A 24,747-nucleotide genomic window follows, 5' to 3' on the forward strand; every position below is an offset into this window, starting at 1 on the left:
GACAATGGTAAGACTGTAATAATAATATATTAAATGCATTAACATATATGGCCGTAACCAAACAAACATTGTAGATTAGAAATGATGGGAATTAACGGTAAATGTACTACTGGTGATATTAGTGTACCATCCCTGTGGTCTCCACAATGGATTAGACAGCTTGAATCAGACAGGTGTCTAACCCACTACCAGGTAGCCTACATCCAGCCACTAAACTCCTATACATTGTACTTCTATTGAAAAAACTGGCAGAACACTGGTTAGCACCAGTGTAAGGCAGCAGTAGGTACCAGTGTGGGGCAGCAGTGGTTGAGGACGGGGTGAGGTAATGTAATGTTGATGGTGACTCACATAGTCATGGAAGGCCTTGGCCTCACTGGAGTGCTCACATGTTTCTCTCCTCTCCGGGGCTGCACAGTACAGGTCCCAGAACACACTGCAGCACAGGGAAGGCAGGGGAGGTTAGATACATAGAGGTTCTGAACAAACAAAAATAACAATATCTTTATCATTAGCAATGTTATCATTCAGATTATTCCAGAATGTCACCAGGGCCCGTATTCACAAAGCATCTCAGAGTAGGAGTAGAATAGCCAGGTCCCCCTGTCCATTCATTATAATCTAAAAGGGAAAACTGATTCCAGATCAGCACTCCTACTCTGAGAAGTTTTTTTTAATACGGGCCCAGTAAGGTCGATTGATAAGTCATTGTCATTTAAAACAAGTTGTAATAGAGAAGAGAGGAGGATGAAGATAAAGGAGAGGGTGAGGGAACGGAGTGAAGGATGTAGTACTGTACTCACCACCACCAAGAGTGGAGGAACCCTGGGGGCTCTCCTAATGTGATGTTCTTCTCCCATCGGATCTACCCAAGAGACAGACAGACAGACAGACAGACAGACAGACAGACAGACAGACAGACAGACAGACAGACAGACAGAGGTTTCAAAGGTATATAATGTGTCGGGTGTAGACCCCATTGTACTGCAACTTAAGTCCTCAAGTGTGTGTGTGTGTGTGTGTGTGTATTGTGTACTATAAACCTGACAGAGCCCATTGTTAGTTGTGGGGCTGTTCTTAAGGACATGTACCAACCTGAGAGGCCAATCTGTCCTTTGTACAGGACACACACTGTGAACCCTGAAACACTCCTGTGTTTGCTTTGCCTCATCACCATCTTTCTTTCCTTTCTTTCGCTTGGTCTCTCTCTCTCTCTCTCTCTCTCTCTCTCTCTCTCTCTCTCTCTCTCAAACCTTAGCATGCCATCTCCTGTGCCTCCACACAAGGTCAATGCAAGCAGTAACATCATCCTCTGGAGTAAACCTGACTTATGGACACACACACACACACACACACACACACACACAGGAAAGCATGCACACTTGCGAGCACGCACGCGCGCACACACACACACACACACACACACACACACACACACACACACACACACACACACACACACACACACACAGTAAAAGCATGTGATTGAGCGGTGGTGTAGAGTGGATGTCTACGGAAACTGTACACAATGGGGCGACTATCATGGTATTGTTTAGGCTGGCTCTGAGAGTGACATCACCCTGCTGTAGAAGGTTTACAGCATGACTCAACTCCCCTGTTAACCTGACTTTCCAATCCTTCTCTCTGTCAGTCTATCTCTCTATCTCTACTTAGTTGAGGAGCCTATTTGAAATAAACAACTACAGTCGTAGCGTGAACATTCTGTTCATCGTAGCCAATGTTTGAAAGCGTCAACAGTGAACAGTGACCACCATCCAACTAACCCATGTTCCCTCAGCAGCAGAAGCAGTGGTCTGTCTGTATTTAGCCAATCTGAGGTTGGGTTGTGTTGGGTCTCAGGGTCTCAGCCTGGAGGTGTCAACAGATGTGCGTGGTAAACATAGCTCTATGGAGTGGCTAACAGCTATTTAAAGCCTTGTTCCTCTCCTGCCCTCTACTCCAGTAGGAGCCATGGTGGGTTGGGTAGTGTAGGGGGATGGGAGGGACGGCTGTGTTTATACACATCCCTCTCTCAGCTAATGTGCTCGGCGCCCACACTCAAACCCACCGCCTCCCTCTCTTCTCCACCATCTCCGGAAGACAGACGGAGTGATATGCCATGGGATGCCAGAGAGGAAAGGGTGTGTGTATTTGTGTGTGTCCGTGTGAAGGGGGGAGGGGGGGTGGAGCCAGCTGATGCATTCTCTATTGCTTTTTTCTTTCTTTTTTTCTTTTTCTTTTTCCCTTTCCATTTTAATTTAGAGTGATTTGGAGAAAATTACTGGTTTCAACTTTCAAACCTCCTTACCTGCATACAGAGACAGACAGAGAGACAGAGAGAGAGAGAGAGAGAGAGAGAGAGAGAGAGAGAGAGAGAGAGAGAGAGAGAGAGAGAGAGAGTAACCTGTCAGCTAGGTGGTCTATCGTAACTCTCTGGGCTGATCCCAGTAATGGAGGCTAAATACTGAACCCCCTACTGCCCTGCCTGCTCTGCCAGCTCAGCACTGTGCTCCACACTAATTCAATTAACCACACACACACACACACACACACACACACACACACACACACACACACACACACACACACACACACACACACACACACACACACACACACACACACACACACACACACACACACACACACACACACACAGCATAGGAGGCAGAATCAGCCCTGCTCTAGGAGAGTGGACACACACACACACACACACACACACACACTTACCTCTGAGAGGAAGGTCTGTGCTGACTTCTGTGCCCCTACGTGCAGCAGGTACTCATACACATAGAGAGCTAATCTGCACAGAGAAACATAAGGATGACATGTTAGTAGTATGATCACCAGAGTAAAGTAGTGTGGCCACACTAGGCTGTGTCGACTGGATAACACAATTCGACCTCTCCTGTTCAATTCCAACTAACCATTTCAACTTTGGGCCATATGAGACAGAGCCAATGGGAAGGCTACTATACCCTCGACAGACTCTGCTAAAGCTGAAAACACACAGGCAATAGGAGAACAAACAGCATGCTGAGATGAGTTGGCACAGAGGGAACACAGGAAATGCCTCTGTTTTACCCCAGGCACTCTATACCCCTCAAAACACTGTGCTTTTCCCACGCTGGGAATTCATTACACACTTGATTCATTCATTGATTCTTTACTCTGTACTGCTCTGTTGATCAAACTAACTTGGAGGGCAGGCAGGTGGTCTACCTGATCCACAGATACAAGATATCCATTGATCTGTCAGGGATCAATGCAAGATCAGTCAGTCTCTTAGCAGTACAATTCAGGCTTGGCTGGGTCTCGGAGTTACAGAACTGTAGAAACATGGATTCAGTCTAGAGCAGCGGTCTTAAACATAAGGACGTGGGCTGGATCCGTCCGCCAGCCCATTCAATCCAGCCCGTGGGGGATTTGCGGAAAAAATAAATAAAACATATTTTTTTATGGATAAAACAATCCCAATTGACAATGAAATGACTCAAACCAATGTCCATAAACGCCATGGCAGAGAGCGAGGTTCTTGTCAACATAATGCAACCATCTTTTTGGCTGCTTTTTGGCTGCAGACTCATCTGTATATGTGTCCAACAAAAGTTCAGCATTCACCTTCTGATAACATTTCTGTCAAGCCCTCTACGCATACAGTTTGACGCAGACGTTCGATAAATCCAACGTATGTACCACACAGAACGTACCGCAACTGTCTCTGCAACGCAATGCTGCAAGGCAAACGCACTTTTCCATTGGAAATGAACGTACTTCTGGTGTGCCAAAATGCAAATACACCGTTGGTGTGATCGAGGCGCAAGTCCTGCAAGCCACATACGTTTTTCGCGATCAGTAAGGTTCAAGGTAGAATCGTCATTCAGAAGAAGTGTAGTTAGTGAAAAGGGAAATCTTTTTAGCAGCAATGGTGGATAAAAACATGGAAATCTGTTTCCAGAATGTGGGTTATTTTGGACTTAGAGCCTCTTCACACTTACTACACTTTTCGTAAAAATACCGTCGGCTAGACAAATTACTCAAATGTGAACTTGCGTACTTGCTTACGTCTCGTCCGCTACCTCCGGAGGTATCGCAAGACATCGCCCGACATTTGCCCCCCTTGAAGCAGAGCAGTGTAAACAGAATTGTCTCGTGGAGACAACACTCCTACAGTATAAATGGTGTTTTTGAAACAGCTGAAATGTACAGCATGTTCAATTCAGAAATTGTTGCCATATCGGCCGGCTGCACTGAGCCACGCAGTAGTGTAGGGTATAGGTATACGCCATATAACCACTTATTTGTCAGTGGGCATTGCCTACACCCACTTCTTCATCCCCACTGATATTTATCAAAGTAGTGCAGTGGAGGTATACGCCCGTATCAATTAATAGGGTTGATGGAACTGATCGGAATGTTTAGCTTAAAATGTTGATAAACGAAAATTTTTCTTCACATTTTAAGCGCAGCAATGTGCACACGGCAGTAGGCCTACGCCTGAATGTTCCAAAATGCAATTTGCGGGAAAACACTGTTCTAAAATGCAAGCGGTTTCATGGACAGAGATGGACATATCCGTTAGAAAGTGGGTGGATTTAGAGATGCAACAACTATCATGGGTTACTAATATGATTAGAATAATGCCTTTGGCTGCTAGGCAATGAAAGAAAGTTGAAAGAAAACCAATAGAACAGGAGAACGCATATGAGTAAGTCTATTAAAAAGAATTGCCTCCATGTTTCTATGGTGGGATTTTGGCTATAGGCTACTTTGTCGCAAGGTAAGACATGCCTCATAATATGAAGTAAAATGTCTATGTTTCAAACAATTAAGGAACAGGAAAAATATATTGACGCTAATGATAGGTTCTAACCGTCTTCAAGTAGATGGAAAGGCTTTCCCAAAAACCTTCTCTATTAAATGTTAACTAGCTACAATGTAGCCAATGCCTACCTGACAGAATGATATCATGATGATGATGATTATTATTATTTGCATCAATCCAGTGACCATTTATTTTGCAAACTCCATCTCATGTGCTACAGAAACACCGTTAATCATACACGAGTGCTAGGTGCCTGCATACCTTAATGAAAGGCTACTCTAAAAAATCCACATTTCTTTTTTTTCCCCCAGACCTCAAAAGTGGTCTCCTGATGTGGTTTAATTCGAGTATACCCACTTCTCCAGGCACCACTACACGACTGGAACCACATAAAACTATGGAAGCCCATCCCCACCACCAAAAATATGTAAAATAGGATATATGTTTTCATTTGTAACATTGTGTGGTGATTTCAGGAGGTGGTGGGGATGTTTCCTGGGGCCCAGAGTTTTTCCTAATCTGGTAGCTCCTTAGACTCTCCTTCATATCTCGTAGTGGGAATAGGGCCTTAGAAGTTCACTTGACGTTTCTCCCTGGTGAGGATAGTATGAAAACTCACCAGCTCTCTGGATGTGTCCCAAATGGCACCCTATTCCCTTTATAGTGCACTACTTTTGACCAGAGCCCTGTATGCCCAGGTCAAAAGTAATGCACTAATAAAGGGGAAAAGGGTGCCATTTTGGATGTATCCTATGTCTGTGCCCAGCCATAGCAGGCAGCAGCGGGCAGGCAGCAGCGTAGGCAGTAGCAGGCAGCAGCGTAGTGTCTCCTCAGTCTAGACTAACATCTCAGACTGGGACAAAAATAAACCCTCCAGACACCTCTAGTCTACCTCTCTGAAGATGATGGACTGCACATCTCTCCAGACTCTCTCTCTGTGCCTCTTGCCCTCGCTCGCTTTCTCTACCTCTCTCTTCACCTCTTTCCCTCACTCTCTCTACCTCTTTCCCTCGCTCTCTCTCCAACTCTCTCATCTATCTTGTCTTTCTCTTGAGAGGCCTTGTGTTTAATGATGAAGGGATGAGGTATGAAAGGAGAGGAGAACAAAAGGAGCAACACAGTGTCTGCAGCAGGCGGCGGAGTGGCGTGATGTTTAACCACAGAGAAGACAAAGCTTTTCACAGGGACAAGGTTAACGCAACGACGTCGCATGAATAAAACATGGTGATGTTCTTAAGGCTGCGTCTCTTTCTATCTCTGTCTGTACTGTCTGTCTGTACAATACAATATACTTTATTGATCATTTACATGAAGTCAGCAAACAAAAAAACACTATAATACATGCAGTACGGAAAACTGGAAAGTTAGTACACAAGTCACACATATTAATGTCTCTGCGGCCTACTGTCCGACCGTATATTGGGCCTGCATCTGGCCTATGTCCCACTGGTCGGCCTAATGGCCATTGGCATGAAACATCTCTCTCTCTCTCTCTCTCTCTCTGAAATATGATGGGTAATCAATATTACGCTGTGACTCTACTGTGTGGCCCTAAGAGACACATCTGCCCATTGACACAAGATGACAGAGAGAGGAGACAAGAGGAGAGGAGAAGGAAGAAAACCAAGGAAAGCAAAGAGAGAAGAAGAGATTTTTAAAAAAGGATAGGAGAGATCTGGAGAGGTGAAGAGAAGAGTGGGGAGAAAAGGAGATGAAAGGAACAAGAAGAGGAGAAAAGGCTAAGTATAAAGAGGTGCTAATTCCCACAGCGCTGTTTCTACTGACCTAAGAAACGCAGGTTTAAATGCGCTGAGGCTTGGCAAAAATATACCTATAAATCACACTTATTAAAATGGCCCTGTCTGTTCCTCCATTATTGTGTGGAGCTCTCTCTCTCAATTCATTTCACAGGGGCTTTATTGGCAAGGGAAACAAGTTTACGTTGCCAAAGCAAGTGAAAATAAAAGTGAGAAGACACAAAACATTGACAAAAAACTTTGAATTTAACAGTAAATATTGCACTCAAAAAGGTTTAGAAAAGATAGACATTTCAAAATGTTATATTATCAGCTATTTACAGTGTTTAAGTAATGCGCAAATAGTTGTAGTACGAATATTAGGGGAAGATAAATAAACAGATAAACATTGGTGGTATTTACAATGTTGCTCCAGTGGTGCCCTTTTCTCAACAGGCCACAACTCTTGCTGCTGTGATTGCACACTGCGGTATTTCGCCTAACAGATATGGGAGTTTATCAATGTTTGATTTGTTTTCATTTTTTGGGGTCTTTGTGCTCTGTGGGAAATATGTGTCTGTAATGTTGTCATACATTTGGCAGGAGGTTAGGAAGTGCAGCTCAGTTTCCACTTCATTTTATGGGCAATGGGCACATAGCCTGTTTTCTCTCGAGAGCCAGGTCTGCCTACGGCGGCCTCTCTCAATAGCAAGGCTATGCTCACGGAGTCTGTACATAGTCAAGGACTATGGGTCTTAATTGTGGGTCAGTCACAGTGGTCAGGTATTCTGCCACTGTGTACTCTTTGTTCAAGGCCAGATAGCATTCCAATATGGTCAGTTTTTTTCCGGCTCTATCACACACACACACACACACACACCAGTGGCGGTCGGTGCCGTTTAAGATCAGAGAGGACAATCTTTTTTTTAATGACCGTAGCATTATTGGGTGACTGTCATTCATATTCCATTCACCCAGCTCAATGTAACATTAATAGGTTTAGGATATCACACTAATTTTCCCTATACCCATCATGAGGTTGCTTCAACCTAGCCTACGAATGAAAGTTTACAACGTAGGTGCACAGGTCAAGAGAAAAATTTGAGTAATCACGGTGAGAAGGTTGCACACTCTTGCCTGCATCTAGCTGATACAGGGTGTAATCATTAGTCAGAATAGTTGCAAACAAGAGTTTCTATTGGCAAATTCAGGTATGTTTGAGTAATTATCGAGGCCAGCTATTTTTTCGTCCTCCTAACGTAGTCAACACTGCTAGCTGCTAGCTAGTCAACACCGCTAGCTAGCCAACCGTTACCGACTAGCAGCGCTGTAGATACTAATACATTACAACGGAACGATTTGACTAGTGCAGTGTTAGCTAGCTAGCTACATAGCTGTCTTTGTCATAGCTTGATAATTGTATAGTTTAGTAATTATCGAGGTTGGCTAGGTTAGCTAGCCAGCTATTTCCGTCCCCCGCGACGCCATTGTTCCATACCTAGCCATACCTAGCCAACTATTACCGACGAGCAGCATTGTAGAAACGAAATACATTACAAAGGAACGTCTTGATTAGTGTTATGTTATGTTAGCTAGCTACAAAGTTCCTTTTGTATAATAGCCAACCTCTACCGACTAGCAGCACTGTAGAAACTATTACATTACAACGGAACGATTTGACTAGTGCAGTGTTAGCTAGCTAGCTACATAGCTGTCTTTGTCATAGCTTGATAATTGTGTAGTTTAGTAATTATCGAGGGTAGCTAGGTTAGCTAGCCAGCTATTTCCGTCCCCTAGCTAGCTACAAAGTTGCTTTTGTATAATAGCCAACCTCTACCGACTAGCAGCACTGTAGAAACTATTACATTACAACAGAACGACTTGATTAGTGTAGTGTTGTGTTAGTTAGCTAGCATTTTCGTCATTTTAGTCAATAGGATTTTCGCAACGCAAGCTTAACTTTCTGAACATTCGAGACGTGTAGTCCACTTGTCATTCCAATCTCCTTTGCATTAGCGTAGCCTCTTCTGTAGCTTGTCAACTATGTGTCTGTCTATCCCTGTTCTCTTTCCTCTGCACAGGCCATACAAACGCTTCACACCGCGTGGCTGCTGCCACTCTAACCTGGTGGTCCCAGCGCGCACGACCCACGTGGAGTTCCAGGTCTCCGGCAGCCTCTGGAACTGCCGGTCTGCGGCCAACAAGGCTGAGTTCATCTCAGCCTATGCTACCCTCCAGTCCCTAGACTTCCTGGTGCTGAGGGAAAGGCAGGCAATACGCTTGACCTCATCTTTACTAGATGCTGTTCTTCCACTAATCTCATTGCAACTCCTCTCCAAGTCTCCGACCACTACCTTGTATCCTTTTCCCTCTCGCTCTCATCTAACACTTCTCACTCTGCCCCTACTCGGATGGTATTGCGCCGTCCCAACCTTCGCTCTCTCTCTCCCGCTACTCTCTCCTCTTCCATCCTATCATCTCTTCCCTCTGCTCAAACCTTCTCCAACCTATCTCCTGATTCTGCCTCCTCAACCCTCCTCTCCTCCCTTTCTGCATCCTTTGATTTTCTCTGTCCCCTATCCTCCAGGCCGGCTCGGTCCTCCACTCCTGCGCCGTGGCTCGACGACTCACTGCGAGCTCACAGAACAGGGCTCCGGGCAGCCGAGCGGAAAGGGAGGAAAACTCGCCTCCCTGCGGACCTGGCATCCTTTCACGCCCTCCTCTCTACATTTTCCTCTTCTGTCTCTGCTGCTAAAGCCACTTTCTACCACTCTAAATTCCAAGCATCTGCCTCTAACCCTAGGAAGCTCTTTGCTACCTTCTCCTTCCTCCTGAATCCTCCTCCCCCCCCTCTCTCTCTGCGGATGGCTTCGTCAACCATTTTGAAAAGAAGGCTGATGAAGAAGGCGGTGTCGTTTGCTAAGCCAAACGACACCGCTGGTCCTGCTCACACTGCCCCACCCTGTGCTTTGACCTCTTTCTCCCCTCTCTCTCCAGATGAAATCTCGCGTCTCGTGACGGCCGGCCACCCAACAACCTGCCCACTTGACCCTCTCCCCTCCTCTCTTCTCCAGACCATTTCCGGAGACCTTCTCCCCTACCTCACCTCGCTCATCAACTCATCCTTGACCGCTGGCTACGTCCCTTCCGTCTTCAAGAGAGCGAGAGTTGCACCCCTTCTGAAAAAACCTACACTCGATCCCTCCGATATCAACAACTACAGACCAGTTATACTTCTTTCTTTTCTCTCCAAAACTCTTGAACGTGCCGTCCTTGGCCAGCTCTCCTGCTATCTCTCTCAGAATGACCTTCTTGATCCTAATCAGTCAGGTTTCAAGACTGGGCATTCAACTGAGACTGCTCTTCTCTGTGTCACGGAGGCTCTCCGCACTGCTAAAGCTAACTCTCTCTCCTCTGCTCTCATCCTTCTAGACCTATCTGCTGCCTTTGATACTGTGAACCATCAGATCCTCCTCTCCACCCTCTCCGAGCTGGGCATCTCCGGCGCGGCCCACGCTTGGATTGCGTCCTACCTGACAGGTCGCTCCTACCAGGTGGCGTGGCGAGAATCTGTCTCCGCACCACGTGCTCTCACCACTGGTGTCCCCCAGGGCTCTGTTCTAGGCCCTATCCTATTCTCACTATACACCAAGTCACTTGGCTCAGTCATATCCTCACATGGTCTCTCCTATCATTGCTACGCAGACGACACACAATTAATCTTCTCCTTTCCCCCTTCTGATAACCAGGTGGAGAATCGCATCTCTGCATGTCTGGCAGACATATCAGTGTGGATGACGGCTCACCACCTCAAGCTGAACCTCGGCAAGACGGAGCTGCTCTTCCTCCCGGGGAAGGACTGCCCGTTCCATGATCTCACCATCACGGTTGACAACTCCCTTGTGTCCTCCTCCCAGAGTGCTAAGAACCTTGGCGTGACCCTGGACAACACCCTGTCGTTCTCCACTAACATCAAGGCGGTGACCCGATCCTGTAGGTTCATGCTCTACAACATTCGCAGAGTACGACCCTGCCTCACACAGGAAGCGGCGCAGGTCCTAGTCCAGGCACTTGTCATCTCCCGTCTGGATTACTGCAACTCGCTGTTGGCTGGGCTCCCTGCCTGTGCCATTAAACCCCTACAACTCATCCAGAACGCCGCAGCCCGTCTGGTGTTCAACCTTCCCAAGTTCTCTCACGTCACCCCGCTCCTCCGCTCTCTCCACTGGCTTCCAGTTGAAGCTCGCATCCGCTACAAGTCCATGGTGCTTGCCTACGGAGCTGTGAGGGGAACGGCACCTCCGTACCTTCAGGCTCTGATCAGGCCCTACACCCAAACAAGGGCACTGCGCTCATCCACCTCTGGCCTGCTCGCCTCCCTACCTCTGAGGAAGCACAGTTCCCGCTCAGCCCAGTCAAAACTGTTCACTGCTCTGGCACCCCAATGGTGGAACAAGCTCCCTCACGACGCCAGGACAGCGGAGTCAATCACCACCTTCCGGAGACACCTGAAACCCCACCTCTTTAAGGAATACCTGGGATAGGATAAAGTAATCCTTCTAACCCCCCCCCCAAAAGATTTAGATGCACTATTGTAAAGTGGTTGTTCCACTGGATATCATAAGGTGAATGCACCGATTTGTAAGTCGCTCTGGATAAGAGCGTCTGCTAAATGACTTAAATGTAAATATAAATGTTTATTCCACACACACAGTTCACTTTCATAGCAGCCACATAAAAACAGGATGATCACTTTGCTCATTGTGTAATTCCTTCTTGCATCTACGACTACGCACTCTCGTTCTCTCACCTTCTACCTTCACTTGTGGACTTCAGTCCACAACACAACAGCTGTCTGTGACCAAGTGAAAAAAAATTAAAAGCCAAACCTTCATACCATAACCGCTAACCACTACACACAGCCTACATCATTGTCACCATATTACCTAACGTCATGGTCAACATAGCTACTAGAACTAACATGTTAGTAAACTTGCTACACTCCTGTAGTACAGTGTACAGCAAGCAGTTTAGCCGACTGAAGCAGGTTTTCCTCTAGAATTGTGCCTGTGCTTAGCTCCATCCCATTTGTATAAGTCTTTGTTGATGTCCAAGCATACCCATACCATGATGCAGCGACCACCATGCTTGAAAATTAGGAGGCAGTTACCCATGATGTGATGTGTTGGATTTGCCCCAAACATAAGGCTTTGCATTGAGGCCAAAAAGTGTATTCCTTTGCCTTATTTTGTTTTTCAGTATTACTTTAGTGACTTGTTGCATACATGATGCATGTTTTGGAATATTTATATTCTATGTATTTTTATTCTTCTTTTCACTCTGTCATTTAGGTAATTATTGTGGAGTCAGAACCATGTTGTTGAACCATCTTCAGTTTTCTCCCATCACAGCGATTAAACTCTGTAGCTGTTTTAAAATCACCATTGGCCTCATGGTGACATCCCTGAGCAGTTTCTTTCCTGTCCTGCAGCTCAGTTCAGAAGGGCGACTGCATCTTTGTTGTGTCTGGGTGGTTTAAAACATCATCCACAAAATAATTATTAACTTGACCATGCTTGAAGAGATGTTCAATGTTTGATTTGCTACTGTTACCCATCTACCAATCACTGCCCTTCGTGAAATCAAATCACATTTTATTTGTCACATGCGCCAAATACAATGCTTACTTACAAGCCCTTAACCAACAATGCAGTTAAGAAAAAATAAGTGTTAAGAATGTATTTACTAAATAAACTGAAGTAAACAAAAGAGCAACAATAAAATAACAGCTATATACAGGGGGTACCGGTACAGAGTCAATGAGTGGGGGCACAGGTTAGTCGAGGTAATTGAGGTAATATGTATACAGTGAGGGAAAAAAGTATTTGATCCTCTGCTGATTTTGTACGTTTGCCCACTGACAAAGAAATGATCAGTCTATAATTTTAATGGTAGGTTCATTTGAACAGTGAGAGACAGAATAACAAAAAAATCCAGAAAAACACATGTCAAAAATGTTATAAATTGATTTGCATTTTTAATGAGGGAAATAAGTATTTGACCCCCTCTCAATCAGAAAGATTTCTGGCTCCCAGGTGTCTTTTATACAGGCAACGAGCTGAGATTAGGAGCACACTCTTAAAGGGAGTGCTCCTAATCTCAGTTTGTTACCTGTATAAAAGACACCTGTCTACAGAAGCAATCAATCAATCAGATTCCAAACTCTCCACCATGGCCAAGACCAAAGAGCTCTCCAAGGATGTCAGGGACAAGATTGTAAACCTACACAAGGCTGGAATGGGCTACAAGACCATCGCCAAACAGCTTGGTGAGAAGGTGACAACAGTTGGTGCGATTATTCGCAAATGGAAGAAACACAAAAGAATTGTCAATTTCCCTCGGCCTGGGGCTCCATGCAAGATCTCACCTCGTGGAGTTGCAATGATCATGAGAACGGTGAGGAATCAGCCCAGAACTACACGGGAGGATCTTGTCAATGATCTCAAGGCAGCTGGGACCATAGTCACCAAGAAAACAATTGGTAACACACTACGCTGTGAAGGACTGAAATCCTGCAGCGCCCGCAAGGTCCCCCTGCTCAAGATAGCACATATATATGCCCGTCTGAAGTTTGCCAATGAACATCTGAATGATTCAGAGGACAACTGGGGGAAAGTTGTGGTCAGATGAGACCAAAATGGAGCTCTTTGGCATCAACTCAACGTGTTTGGAGGAGGAGGAATGCTGCCTATGGAATGCTGCCTACACCATCCCCACCATCAAACATGGAGGTGGAAACATTATGCTTTGGGGGTGTTTTTCTGCTAAGGGGACAGGACAATTTCACCGCATCAAAGGGACAATGGACGGGGCCATGTGCCGTCAAATCTTGGGTGAGAACCTCCTTCCCTCAGCCAGGGCATTGAAAATGGGTCGTGGATGGGTATTCCAGCATGGCAATGACCCAAAACACACGGCCAAGGCAACAAAGGAGTGGCTCAAGAAGAAGCACATTAAGGTCCTGGAGTGGCTTAGCCAGTTTCCAGACCTTAATCCCATAGAAAATCTGTGGAGGGAGCTGAAGGTTCGAGTTGCCAAACATCAGCCTCGAAACCTTAATGACTTGGAGAAGATCTGCAAAGAGGAGTGGGAGAAAATCCCTCCTGAGATGTGTGCAAACCTGGTGGCAAACTACAAGAAACGTCTGACCTCTGTGATTGCCACCAAGTACTAAGTCATGTTTTGCAGAGGGGTCAAATACTTATTTCCCTCATTAAAATGCAAGTCGATTTATAACATTTTTGACATGTGTTTTTCTGGATTTTTGTTGTTGTTATTCTGTCTCTCACTGTTCAAATAAACCTACCATTAAAATTATAGACTGATCATTTCTTTGTCAGTGGGCAAATTTACAAAATCAGCAGGGGATCAAATACTTTTTTCCCCTCACTGTATGTAGTAGAGGTCGACCGATTATGATTTTTCAACGCCGATACCGATTATTGTAGGGCAAAAAAGCCGATGCCGATTAAATCGGCCGATTCTTTTGTTTATTTATTTGTAATAATGACAATTACAACAATACTGAATTATCACTTATTTTAACTTAACATAATACATCAATAAAATCTATTTAGCCTCAAATAAATAATAAAATGTTCAATTTGGTTTAAATAATGCAAAAACAAAGTGTTGGAGAAGAAAGTAAAAGTGCATTATGTGCCATGTAAGAAAGCTAACGTTTAAGTTCCTTGCTCAGAACATGAGAACATATGAAAGTTGGTGGTTCCTTTTAACATGAGTCTTCAATATTCCCAGGTAAGAAGTTTTAGGTTGTAGTTATTATAGGAATTATAGGACTATTTCTCTCTATACAATTTGTATTTCATATACCTTTGACTATTGGATGTTCTTATAGGCACTTTACTATTGCCAGTGTAACAGTATAGCTTCCGTCCCTCTCCTCGCTCCTACCTGGGCTCGAACCAGGAACACATCGACAACAGCCACCCTCGAAGCAGCGTTACCCATGCAGAGCAAGGGAAACAACTACTCCAAGTCTCAGAGCGAGTGACGTTTGAAACGCTATTAGCACGCACCCGGCTAACTAGCTAGCCATTTCATATCGGTTACACCAGCCTAATCTTGGGAGTTGATAGGTTTGAAGTCATAAACAGCGCAATGCATTGCGAAGGGCTTCTGGCAAAACACACGAAAGTGCTATTTTGAATGAATGCTTACAAGCCTGCTGCTGCCTACCATCGCTCAGTCAGACTGCTCTATCAAATCATAGACTTAATTATAACATAATAACACACAGAAACACGAGCCTTAGGTCATTAATATGGTCGAATCCGGAAACTATCGCGTTTATTCTTTCAGTGAAATACGGAACCGTTCCGTATTTTACCTAACGGGTGGCATCCATAAGTCTAAATGTTCCTGTTACATTGCCCAACCTTCAATGTTATGTCATAATTACGTAAAATTCTGGGAAATTAGTTCGCAACGAGCCAGGCGGCCCAAACTGTTGCATATACCCTGACTCTGCGTGCAATGAACGGAAGAGAAGTGACAATTTCACCTGGTTAATATTGCCTGCTAACCTGGATTTCTTTTAGCTAAATATGCAGGTTTAAAAAATATACTTCTGTGTATTGATTTTAAGAAAGGCATTGATGTTTATGGTTAGGTACAGTCGTGCAACTGTAACAGTGTAGGTTCCGTCCCTCTCTTCGCCCCAACCTGGGCTCGAACCAGGGACCCTTGCACACATCAACCACTGACACCCCACGAAGCATCGTTACCCATCGCGCCACAAAAGCCGCGGCCCTTGGAACGCAAGCGGAAACCCTACTTCAAGTCTCGAGCGAGTGACGTCACTGATTGAAACGCTATTAGCGCACACCACCGCTAACTAACTAGCCATTTCACATCGGTTACACAACGATTGTGCTTTTTTTCGGAAATGCGCTTTTGTTAAATCATCCCCCGTTTGGCAAAGTCGGCTGTCTTTGTTAGGAAGAAATAATCTTCACAGTTCGCAACGAGCCAGGCGGCCCAAACTGCTGCATATACCCTGACTCTGTTGCAGAGGTGACACATTTTCCCTAGTTAAAAGAAATTCATGTTAGCAGGCAATATTAACTAAATATGCAAGTTTAAAAATATATACTTGTGTATTGATTTTAAGAAAGACATTGATGTTTATGGTTAGGTACAAGTTGGAGCAACGACAGACCTTTTTCGCGAATGCGCACCGCATCGATTATATGCAATGCAGGACAGGCTAGATAAACTAGTAATATCATCAACCATGTGTAGTTAACTAGTGATTATGATTGATTGATTGTTTTTATAAGATAAGTTTAATGCTAGCTAGCAACTTACCTTGGCTTCTTACTGCATTCGCGTAACAGGCAGGCTCCTCGTGGAGTGCAATGTAAAGCAGGTGGTTAGAGCGTTGGACTAGTTAACAGTAAGGTTGCATCCCCAAGCTGACAAGGTAAAAATCTGTCATTCTGACCCTGAACAAGGCAGTTAACCCACCGTTCCTAGGCCGTCTTTGAAAATAAGAATGTGTTCTTAACCGACTTGCATAGTTAAAAAATATTTATATAAAATAAAAACAAATATTAAATAAATAAAAAAATGTATAAAAAAAATAAAAACATGGCAAATCGGTGGCCAAAAATACAGATTACCGATTGTTATGAAAACTTGAAATCGGCCCCAATTAATCGGCCATTCCGATTAATTGGTCGACCTCTAGTATGTAGGTAGAGATAAAGTGACTATGCATGGATAAGCAGAGAGTAGCAGCAGTGTAAAAAAATGGATGGGGGGAGGTCAATGCAAATAGCCCAGGTAGCCGTTTGGTTAGCTGTTCAGGAGTCTTATGGCTTGGGGGTAGAAGCTGTTAAGAAGCCTTTTGGACCGAGACTTGGCGCTCTGGTACCGTTGGCCGTGCGGTATAGACGTCCTGGATGTCAGGAAGCTTGGCCCCAGTGATGTACTGGGCCGTACGCACTACCCTCTGTATTGCCTTGCGGTCAGAGGCTGAGCAGTTGCTATACTAGGAGGTGATGCAACCAGTCAGGATGCTCTTGTTGGTGCAGCTGTAGAAACTTTTGAGGATCTGAGAACACATGCCGAATCTTTTCAGTCTCCTGAGGGGGAAAAGGCGTTGTCGTGCCCTCTTCATGACTGTCTTGGTGTGTTTGGACCATGACAGTTCGTTGGTGATGCGGACACCAAGGAACTTGAAGCTCTCAACCTGCTCCACTACAGCCCCGTCAATGAGAATGGGGGTGTGCTCGGCCCTCTTCCTGTAGTCCACGATCATCTCCTTTGTCTTAATCACATTGAGGGAGAGGTTGTTATCCTGGCACCCCGCTGCCAGGTCTCTGACCTCCTCCCTATAAGCTGTCTCTTCATTGTGGGTGATCAGGCCTACCACTGTTGTGTAGTCGGCAAACTTAATGATGGTGTTGGAGGCGTGCTTGGCCATGCAGTCATGGGTGAACAGGGAGTACAGGAGGGGACTTTGCACGCACCCCTGACGGGCCCCAGTGTTGAGAATCAGTGTGGCAGATGTGTCGTTACCTATCCTTACCACCTGGGGGCGGCCCGTCAGGAAGTCCAGGATCCAGTTGCAGAGGGAGGTGTTTAGTTCCAGGGTCCTTAGCTTAGTGATAGCTTTGAGGGCACTATGGTGTTGAACGCTGAGCTGTAGTCAATGAATAGCATTCTCACGTAGGTGTACCTTTTGTCCAGGTGGGAAAGGGCAATGTGGAGTGCAATAGAGATTGTGTCATCTGTGGATCTGTTGGTGCGGTATGCAAATTGGAGTGGGTCTAGGGTTTCTGGAATAATGGTGTTGATGTGAGCCACAACCAGCCTTTCAAAGCACTTCATGACTACAGACATGAGTGCTACGGGTCGGTAGTCATTTATGCAGGTTACCTTGGTGTTCTTGGGCACAGGGACTACGGTGGTCTGCTTGAAACATGTTGGTATTACAGACTCAGTCAGGGACAGGTTGAAAAGGTTTAAAGGTCTTACTCACATCGGCTCCGGAGAGCGTGATCACACAGTCATCCGGAACAGCTGGTGCTCTCATACATGCTTCAGTGTTGCTTGCCTCGAGGGCACGCATAGAAGTAATTTAGCTCATCTGGTAGGCTCGGGTCACTGGGCAGCTCGCGGCTGGGTTTCCCTTTGTAGTCTATAATAGTTTGCAAGCCATGCCACATCTGACGAGCATCAGAGCCGGTGTAGAAGGATTCAATCTTAGTCCTGTATTGAAGCTTTGCTTGTTTGATGGTTCGTCGGAGAGCATAGCGAGGTTTCTTACAAGCGTCCGGGTTAGAGTCCCACTCCTTGAAAGCGGCAGCTCTACCCTTTAGCTCGGTGCGGATGTTGCCTGTAATCCATGGCTTCTGGTTGGGGTATGTACGTACAGTCACTGTGGGGACGACGTCATCGATGCACTTATTGATGAAGCCAGTGACTGATGTGGTGTACTGCTCAATGCCATCGGAAGAATCCCGGAACATATTCAAGTCTGTGCTAGCAAAACAGTCCTGTAGCTTAGCATCTGCGTTATCTGACCACTTCCGTATTGAGCGATTCACTGGTATTTTCTGCTTTAGTTGTTGCTTGTAAGCAGGAATCAGGAGGATAGAGTTATGGTCAGATTTGCCAAATGGGGGGCGAGGGAGAGCTTTGTACGCGTCTCTGTGTGTGGAGAAAAGATGGTCTAGAGTTTTTTTCCCCTCTGTTGCACATGTAACAGGCTTGTAGAAATGAGGTAAAATGGATTTAAGTTTGCCTGCATTACAATCCCCGGGCCACTAGGAGCGCCGCCTCTGGATTGGCATTTTCTTGTTTGCTTATGGCCTTATACAGCTCAATGAGTGCTGTCTCACTGCCAGCATCGAATTGTGGTGGTAAATAGACAGCTAAGAAAAATATAGATGAAAACTAAATTGGTAAATAGTGTGGTCTACAGATTATTATGAGATACTCTACCTCAGGCGAGCAAAACCTCAAGACTTCATTAATATTAGATTTTGTGCACCAGCTGTTACTGACAAATAGACAGCCTGCCATCCGTTGTCTTACCGGAGGCAGCTGTTCTATCTTGCCATTTTTTTACATTTTTATAAATTCGCAAAAGAAAATAAAAACCTGTTTTAGCTTTATCATTATTGGGTATTTTGTGTGGATTGATGAGGGGGGGAAACGATTTAATCAATTTTAGAATAAGGCTGTAACGTAACAAAATGTGGAATCAGTCAAGGGGTCTGAATACTTTCCGAATGCACTGTATGTATGTATGTATGTATGTATGTATGTATGTATGTATGTATGTATGTATGTATGTATGTTGTATGTATGTATGTATGTATGTATGTATGTATGTATGTATGTATGTATGTATGTATGCATGCATGTACGTATACTTTTTTTTTAGGGGGTACATAAGCTTTAATATTAAGGCCAGCATCCCAGAATATCCTCTTCACTATTGACGTTGAGACTGGTGTTTTGCGGGTACTACTTAATGAAGCTGCCAGTTGAGGAGATACTCTAATGTACTTGTCCTCTTGCTCAGTTGTGGACCGGAGCCTCCCACTGCTCGTTCTATTCTGGTTAGAGACAGTTTGCGCTCTTCTGTGAAGGTAGTAGTACACAGCGTTGTACGAGATCTTCAGTTTCTTGGCAATTTCTCGCATGGAATAGCCTTAATTTCTCAGAACAAGAAAAGACTAACGAGTTTCAGAAGAAAGTTCTTTGTTTCTGGCCATTTTGAGCCTGTAATCGAACCCACAAATGCTGATGCTCCAGATACTCAACTAGTCTAAAGAAGGCCAGTTTTATTGCTTATTTAAATCAGAACACAAGGACATTTCTAAGTGACCCCAAACTTTTGAACGGTAGTGTACAGTCGTGGCCAAAAGTTTTGAGAATGACACAAATATTAATTTTCACAAAGTGTGCTGCCTCAGGGTCTTTAGATATTTTTGTCAGATGTTACTATGGAATACTGAAGTATAATTACAAGCATTTCATAAGTGTCAAAGGCTTGTATTGACAATTACATGAAGTTGATGCAAAGAGTCAATATTGGCAGTGTTGACCATTCTTTTTCAACAACTCTGCAATCCGCCCTGGCATGCTGTCAATTAACTTTTGGGCCACATCCTGACTGATGGCAGCGCATTCTTGCATAATCAATGCTTGGAGTTTGTCAGAATTTGTGGGTTTTTGTTTGTCCACCCGCCTCTTGAGGATTGACCACAAGTTCTCAATGGGATTAAGGTCTGGGGAGTTTCCTGGCAATGGACCCAAAATATCGATGTTTTGTTCCCCGAGCCACTTAGTTATCACGTTTGCCTTATGGCAAGGTGCTCCATCATGCTGGAAAAGGCATTGTTCGTCACCAAACTGTTCCTGGATGGTTGGGAGAAGTTGCTCTCGGAGGATGTGTTGGTACCATTCTTTATTTATGACTGTGTTCTTAGGCAAAATTGTGAGTGAGCCCAGTCCCTTGGCTGAGAAGCAACCCCACACATGAATGGTCTCAGGATGCTTTACTGTTGGCATGACACAGGACTGATGGTAGCGCTCACCTTGTCTTCTCCGGACAAGCTTTTTTCCGGATGCCGCAAACAATCGGAAAGGAGATTCATCAGAGAAAATTACTTTACCCCAGTCCTCAGTAGTCCAATCCCTGTACCTTTTGCAGAATATCTGTCTGTCCCTGATGTTTTTCCTGGAGAGAAGTGGCTTCTTTGCTGCCCTTCTTGACACCAGGCCATCCTCCAAAAGTCTTTGCCTCACTGTGCATGCAGATGCACTCACACCTGCCTGCTGCCATTCCTGAGCAAGTGCTGTACTGGTGGTGCCCCGATCCCGCAGCTGAATAAAACTTTAGGAGACAGTCCTGGCGCTTGCTGGACTTTCTTGGGCGCCCTGAAGCCTTCTTCACAACAATTGAACTGCTCTCCTTGAAGTTCTTGATGATCCGATAAATGGTTTTATTTAGGTGCAATCTTACTGGCACCAATATCCTTGCCTGTGAAGCCCTTTTTGTGCAAAGCAATGATGACGGCACGTGTTTCCTTGCAGGAAACTGTGGTTGACAGAGGAAGAACAATTATTCCAAGCACCATCCTCCTTTTGAAGCTTCCAGTCTTTTATTCAAACTCAATCAGCATGACAGAGTGATCTCCAGCCTTGTCCTCATCAACACTCACACCTGTGTTAACGAGAGAATCACTGACATGATGTCAGCTGGTCCCTTTGTGGCAGGGCTGAAATGCAGTGGAAATGTTTTTGGGGGATTCAGTTCATTTGCATGGCAAAGAGGGACTTTGCAATTAATTGCAATTCATCTGATCACTCTTCATAACATTCTGGAGTATATGCAAATTGCCATCATACAAACTGAGGCAGCAGACTTTGTGAGAATTCATATTTGTGTCATTCTCAAAACCTTTGGCCACGACTGTATATATTTTCCTTTTTCATTATTTTATCCTAACCCTAACCCTTCCCTAATTGGAGTAAACTAATGGACAGCAATACTTAGGCTTCTACTTCCAGCTTATACATACAGTTGAAGTCGGAAGTTTACATACACCTTAGCCAAATACATTTAAACTCAGTTTTTCACAATTCCTGACATTTAATCGAAGTAAAAATTCCCTGTCACGTCAGTTTGGATCACCACTTTATTTTAAGAATGTGAAATGTCAGAATAATAGTACAGAGAATTATCTATTTCAGCTTTTATTTCTTCCATCACATTGACAGTGGGTCAGAAGTTTACATACACTCAATTAGTATTTGGTAGCATTGCCTTTAAATTGTGTAACTTGGGTCAAACATTTTGGGTAGCACATTTTGGGTAGCCTTCCACAAGCTTCCCACAATAAGATGGGTGAATTTTGGCCCATTCCTCCTGACAGAGCTGGTGTAACTGAGTCAGGTTTGTAGGCCTCCTTGCTCGCACACGCTTTTTCAGTTCTGCCCACTAATTTTCTACGGGCTTGAGGTCAGGGCTTTGTGATGGCCACTCCAATACCTTGACTTTGTTGTCCTTAAGCCATTTTGCTACAACTTTGGAAGTATGCTTGGGGTCATTGTCCGTTTGGAAAACCCATTTGTGACCAGGCTTTAACTTCCTGACTGATGTCTTGAGATGTTGCTTCAATATATCCACATCATTTCCTGCCCCATGATGCCATCTATTTTGTGAAGTGCACTAGTCCCTCCTGCAGCAAAGCACGTCCCACAACATGATGCTGCCACCCCCGTGCTTCACGGGATGGTGTTCTTCAGCTTGCAAGCGTCCTCTTTTTTCATCCAAACATAAGGATGGACATTATGGCCAATCAGTTCTATTTTTGTTTCATCAGACCAGAGGACATTTCTCCAAAAAGTACGATCTTTGTCCACATGTGCAGTTGCAAACCGTAGTCTGGCTTTTTTATGCCGTTTTGGAGCAGTGGCTTTTTCCTTGCTGAGCGGACTTTCAGGTTATGTCGATATAGGACTCGTTTTACTGTGGATATAGATACTTCTGTACCGGTTTCCTCCAGCACCTTCACAAGGTCCTTTGCTGTTGTTCTGGGATTGATTTGCACTTTTCGCACCAAAGTACGATCATCTCTAGGAGACAGAATGCGTCTCCTTCCTGAGCGGTATGATGGCTGCGTGGTCCCATGGTGTTTATACTTGCGTACTATTGTTTGTACAGATGAACGTGGTTCCTTCAGGCATTTGGAAATTGCTCCCAAGGATGAACCAGACTTGTGGATGTCTACAATTGTTTTTCTGAGGTCTTGGCTGATTTCTTTTGATTTTCCCATGATGTCAAGCAAAGAGGCACCGAGTTTGAAGGTAGGCCTTGAAATACATCCACAGGTACACCTCCAATTGACTCAAATTATGTCAATTAGCCTATCAGAAGCTTCTAAAGCCACATCATTTTCTGGAACTTTCCAAGCTGTTTAAAGGAACAGTCAACTTAGATGTCCTAGCCAACTTGCCAAAACTATAGTGTGTTAACAAGACATTTGTGGAGTGGTTGATAAACACGTTTTAATGACTACAACCAAAGTGCATGTAAACGTATGACTTCAACTGTACAATATCAATTTTACGTACACAATATATATTTTGTTTGTTTTCAGTCCCGTCCTTCAGCTATCTTCAACCCTCCCATCTAACTCTGAAGACCATCCCGTTTTGATTTCTAGCTGCCATATATTTTTCCACATGTAACTTATTATCTGATTTGTTAAGCCAAAGTTTACTCCTGAACTAATAAGGCTTGCCTAAAAAAAGGGAGGGGGGGGGGGGGTGAATTCTTCTGCAATGACTATATTTCAGTTATTTAATTTGTAAACATTTGTAGAATTTGCACTTTGAAATAATGGTGTAGATCAATGACAAAAAAAGCACAATTAAATCCATTTCAATCATACATTTTCTAACGCAACAAAATAAAATCCAAGGGGGTGAATACTTATGATACCCACTGGGCCTGTCAACTGGATGTGATAAAGGAAGCAAACACACCAAAAGCTCTTAGATTTACTCAATAAACTCCCAAAAATGACTAGCTCTCCTGACCTGATCTGTGAATGATTCAATAGGACCTGAAGAGCCAGAAGAAGGAAGTCAACAAAGTCAAATACTTTTCAATTGTATACACTAGGCCTATGATCGAACAAAATATATTTTCTATTTTCAGTAGCATTTATCCTTGCTCTTGAAATTAGCCTATTGAAGACAAACTGTTTTCTTTGTTTCCCACAGCAGCTGCACTTAGCAATCTACTTTGACCAATCTGTGAAGCCAATGAGCTCCACCTTACATTAATCACGGTGAATCAGGATTGAAACAGGATCAAGTGTTTGTCTCGTCTATACGAGTGTGTGTGTACGTGTGTGTGCGTGCGAGTGTGCATGTGTGCGTGTGTGTGCATGCGTGCGTGTGTATGCGTGCGTGTATGGGATCTGGCCTCCTTCAAATTCAAGTATTGTCCTCAGCACTCACATCTAATTAAATTCATATGTTGGTAGCATGCTCCTCTGAGTCTACAGTAGTGCAGTAGAAGTCTCCAGGAGGCTCAGCAGCCAGGACCAGGCTAGCTGTAGCTTAATGAAGTCAGGGAGCTGAAATGCTGCTGATTCTCCATTTTCCCTTTTTCACTGAGCAGCACTGAGAGAGGAGAGGAGATGAGGTGAGAATTCTTGCTGTTTGGGCAGACCTCAGCCCCTGGGCCTGTGAAGTTACCCTACTTTATAGAATCAGCTTATGAGACCAGCAGATCACTGCTAATCAATTTACTGCCACCGTAATCACAACTGGAGTTAGAAATCAAAAAAGACAATTCATTTGGCACTTAACTATTAAAGATGAAATGGAAATGGGCCAAAAGTCATTATGTTCCTGATAGTGTATCAGCACCTGTGAGAAAACACAACATTATCTGTAAGACATGCTCAATATGAGTGCAGGTGTACTGTATGGGTCAAACAGCCTTGCAGCTACCCTTTGACCTTGTCCAGGAAACAAGCTGATTCGTCATAACACTTAGAAAAAAGGGTTCCAAAAGGGTTCTTCGGCTGTCCCCATAAGACACATAATCATCATGCGTACCTGTATCCATACCCACACATGCCGTCAGAGCCAGCCCTAGCCTTTTGGGGGGCCTAAGTGTAATTTAGTTGGGTGTCCCCCTTCACCTTGCGAGCAAAACATTTTAGAAGCTCTCCTCTTGACAGCGGTGTCATGACGTTGGCCTGTGGGTAAGGTTTATGACCCCCCCATAAATACCTTTCTCCCTTCCCCTCTCTCTCTGACCCTACTGAAGGACTTGAATAGCCTGTGTTAAATATAGAGAGTCTGGGAACATCAAACAAATGGGGAAAAGGAACCATCTTTTGATAATAAAACCAGTTGGAAATATGCTTGATAACGTAATGAGTATGTATGTCAGTTCATTGTTATCTGAGACATTATGATTGATGACAGCACGACATAAACTGTACCTGAGAAAGTATACACCCTCTAGTTATCAGAGTCACATGGAATTGTTATGCAATTGAAATGTTTGACATTGAAATTGTTTGTTAGGAGATTAAATGTAATTTTAGCTTCCAAATG

The 24,747-nt window shown here is 44.4% G+C and overlaps 1 protein-coding gene across 1 annotated transcript in view; it reads right to left on the reverse strand.

Moving 5' to 3' along the window:
• LOC115164344 (single-stranded DNA-binding protein 2) overlaps positions 1–24,747 on the reverse strand; it is a 103,173-nt gene that overhangs the window by 47,255 nt on the left and 31,171 nt on the right. Inside the window, exons 2-4 of the mRNA XM_029716737.1 lie at positions 2,731–2,803; positions 804–865; positions 352–436 (exon numbers count right to left, since the gene is read on the reverse strand). Of these exons, the coding sequence (XP_029572597.1) occupies positions 352–436; positions 804–865; positions 2,731–2,803 (220 nt within the window). The remainder of the gene's footprint in view (positions 1–351; positions 437–803; positions 866–2,730; positions 2,804–24,747) is intronic.

The sequence above is a fragment of the Salmo trutta genome, chromosome 27 (genome assembly GCF_901001165.1).
Source record: "Salmo trutta chromosome 27, fSalTru1.1, whole genome shotgun sequence".
In the NCBI taxonomy this organism is placed as follows: domain Eukaryota; kingdom Metazoa; phylum Chordata; class Actinopteri; order Salmoniformes; family Salmonidae; genus Salmo; species Salmo trutta.